A 2726-nucleotide genomic window follows, 5' to 3' on the forward strand; every position below is an offset into this window, starting at 1 on the left:
TAAGATGCTACGCTGACAGTCTCTGTGCGTTTTGGCTTGACCTTATCACGCTAATTATGCAGTTAGCAATACAGAAATATGTGCTTAGTCTTCCACGCTGACAGTCTCTGTGCTGTGGATTGCATTGTTTTACGTTGGTTCTTTTTGTTCATCTATCCGTTCTCATCCTCCTGCTATCCTAGTTCCTGTCGTTAGTTTGTGTGTTTACCGTCCTGGTCTCCTTAGTCATCACTACCCTTCCCTTGTTGTATGTATTATGGACCCTGTTTTGTTAAGTTTTTATTCCATTAAACCACTTTTTTTGTACTAGCACCTGGGTCAGCCATCTTGAGTCTAACCCCAGTTCTCCCTCACCCTCCTGGTGAGGGGGACTAAACCATAACAGTAAGCATAACTGCAGTCCTTAATTATAGCCAAGTGTTCATTATTGTAACCATAATGACAAAGTTCTAGTAACGTGAACAAAGCAGTAATTTTAAAAACCTAGGCTTCTGCTAAAGCACTTTGCTTTGGCCCCCCACTGTGCCAGTGCATGTGGCCTCATACAAAGAAACAGGCTGAATTTTTTTCATGCAGAGCTGTCACATGTCTGTTTTAAGCCCCAAATTCTGTATTATTCTGATAATTCTACCCTTTGGTGGTACGTTGTCTGTACAAACACATCACCTGACATAGGACAGCCAAGGATCTCCACTCTCATACAGATACTGCCTCTATTAAACCAAGAGCAAGGGTTGACTCGAATGTACCGGGCGACCACTGGTTCTGGGAAGATGTTCCGGACAGGGATCTCCTTTTCTCTGTTGGCAGGGAAGATCTACTGAGGCAAACACATTCAGCCAGATGGTGAATAAACAACTGAGAATAGGTGTGTTTTTTTTTGTTTGTTTGTTTTTTATAAAGTAAAAAGCAGTTGAGTTCAGCCTTTTCATTTAAATTATTGCTGTATGAGAAATACGCTAGTGACACAGTTTGAACAGCTGTAAACGAGCCTGATGTATGTAGTAAAATTAATAAAAGCCAAAGTCAGCATGTATGACAGACAGAACACAGAGTAGCTCTTAAAGAAGCTTTGAGGATTAGAATAAATTCAGTTAGAGCATGTGCAGGACAGAGATTTTAGTCCATATAAGCCTTAAACAAACACACCTGCAGAATGTCATTAAGATTTGATGCCACTGGGATCTGATTGTAAATTTTAACACCCATGGTTGGCGCTCTTCTCTACACCTTTTGGCATTTTGAAAGACAAACAGTGCAGTTTGGCATTTGGTACAAAGGTTGTGTGAGTGGGTGAGCAGGAAGCAGAGACATTATCTCCCACACTGATGACATTGCCAGCCAAGGGAGTGTAAAGTTACAAGACAATTTCATTAGCGGGGGATACAGGGAGGAACAATATGATTTTCTTCAAAAATATCAACTCAAATCTGCAAGTTCATTTAAAATAGGATTATTAATATTGTGGTTACATTAATATTGTGATTTTACAGCTATATACACCAATTATCAGTTGCTGCTTTAGTATGTTGTCAAAGTACTGTTGTATTTTCTTTATGTCTGTTCAGCTACAGTAGAAAAGAGACAGTTCTGACAATGAACCTGGATGAGGGTCCCATCTGCTTGAGGATAATCAGTATTTACTATTCCCCTCAGCTCATTAAGCTTGGAAATAAGCAGAGCTCTAAATCTTCCTCTGTAAGAGAGCAAGAATTAATTTCTTTATTTGGTTCCAGTCAGTCAGGGAGTAAACAAACAAAACAACCCATCCTTATGAAGCAAGTTAACAGACAGAAAGGGCAATAATCCTTGAGCTCACAAGTGTTGCGATGTGGCTAACAGCTGCCTACTTTGTAGCAGTATGTCAGGAGATGGCACATGTTGTGATTGTTACTCACCAAGTCTTCTGAGCCGTTCTTCACTGTTACCCAGGTATGAGTGTCATTGCTCAGCATGACCTTGTATGAGGTCACCCAGTCACTCCTGTTAACATTGAAAAAATCAAGCAAACAAATATCCTGTAAGTCTGAGTACAATGCAAATGGAGTACTGAGGTCGCTCCCACCAGGTGAAAGTCTGTTTAAAAATAGGAAAATTGGAGAGAAGGTCTGGTAATTTAGATTTGTGTCACTTGACTTTTATTACTTAACACTCTCGAGCATGAGCAAAAGTGAAGTTTGTGTTAGGATCGCTCTGGTAGGGAGGTGAGCGAGTAAAAAAATGACGGACCCAGGTAGCTGACTTCGGTGCAAGAAGTGCTCAATTTATTTACAGTGACGATAACAATTATGTGTACAACCAGGTGAAGGAATACGGAGCAGAACCAGGTGTCGAGCGGCAGGAAAACATACAGTCAGTGATGAGATGATAAGGAGGAGGCCGGGCTGCGGACGCTGGGATTCACTCCTGGACTGGTCGTGGCGGATGGTTGCTGAGGGGGACAGAGTCACAGAAACAGTTAATGGGAGACTGTGCATCGACCTGCGTGGTGGAGTGATGTGGAGTTGAGGAGGTCCATAGTCCGGAGAAGCGATAGCGGCTGGGAAGATAAGACACGGGGCACAAGGCAGTCCGTGGCCATGTGTTTGTTAAACACCTGCTGGAGATTGTGGTAGTCTGAGGGAATGGCAGATAGATCCACTGGCTCTGGTGGTGTAGCAGGTGACGAGGGTGTGGGTTGTCCGGCGAGTAGGCAGGTCGATGCACAGGCGGGGCTCCACTGGGTG

The 2726-nt window shown here is 43.0% G+C and overlaps 1 protein-coding gene across 2 annotated transcripts in view; it reads right to left on the reverse strand.

Annotated features, from left to right (window-relative positions):
- Positions 1-2726, reverse strand: part of cpxm2 (carboxypeptidase X (M14 family), member 2) — a 27012-nt gene that overhangs the window by 11871 nt on the left and 12415 nt on the right. For both annotated transcript variants that reach the window (XM_020605133.1, XM_020605132.1), the window contains exons 5-6: positions 1899-1983; positions 667-817 (exon numbers count right to left, since the gene is read on the reverse strand). In XM_020605133.1, coding sequence (XP_020460789.1) covers positions 667-817; positions 1899-1983 — 236 coding nt within the window. The remainder of the gene's footprint in view (positions 1-666; positions 818-1898; positions 1984-2726) is intronic.

This window comes from Monopterus albus, unplaced genomic scaffold (genome assembly GCF_001952655.1).
Source record: "Monopterus albus unplaced genomic scaffold, M_albus_1.0 scaffold69.1, whole genome shotgun sequence".
Taxonomy (NCBI): domain Eukaryota; kingdom Metazoa; phylum Chordata; class Actinopteri; order Synbranchiformes; family Synbranchidae; genus Monopterus; species Monopterus albus.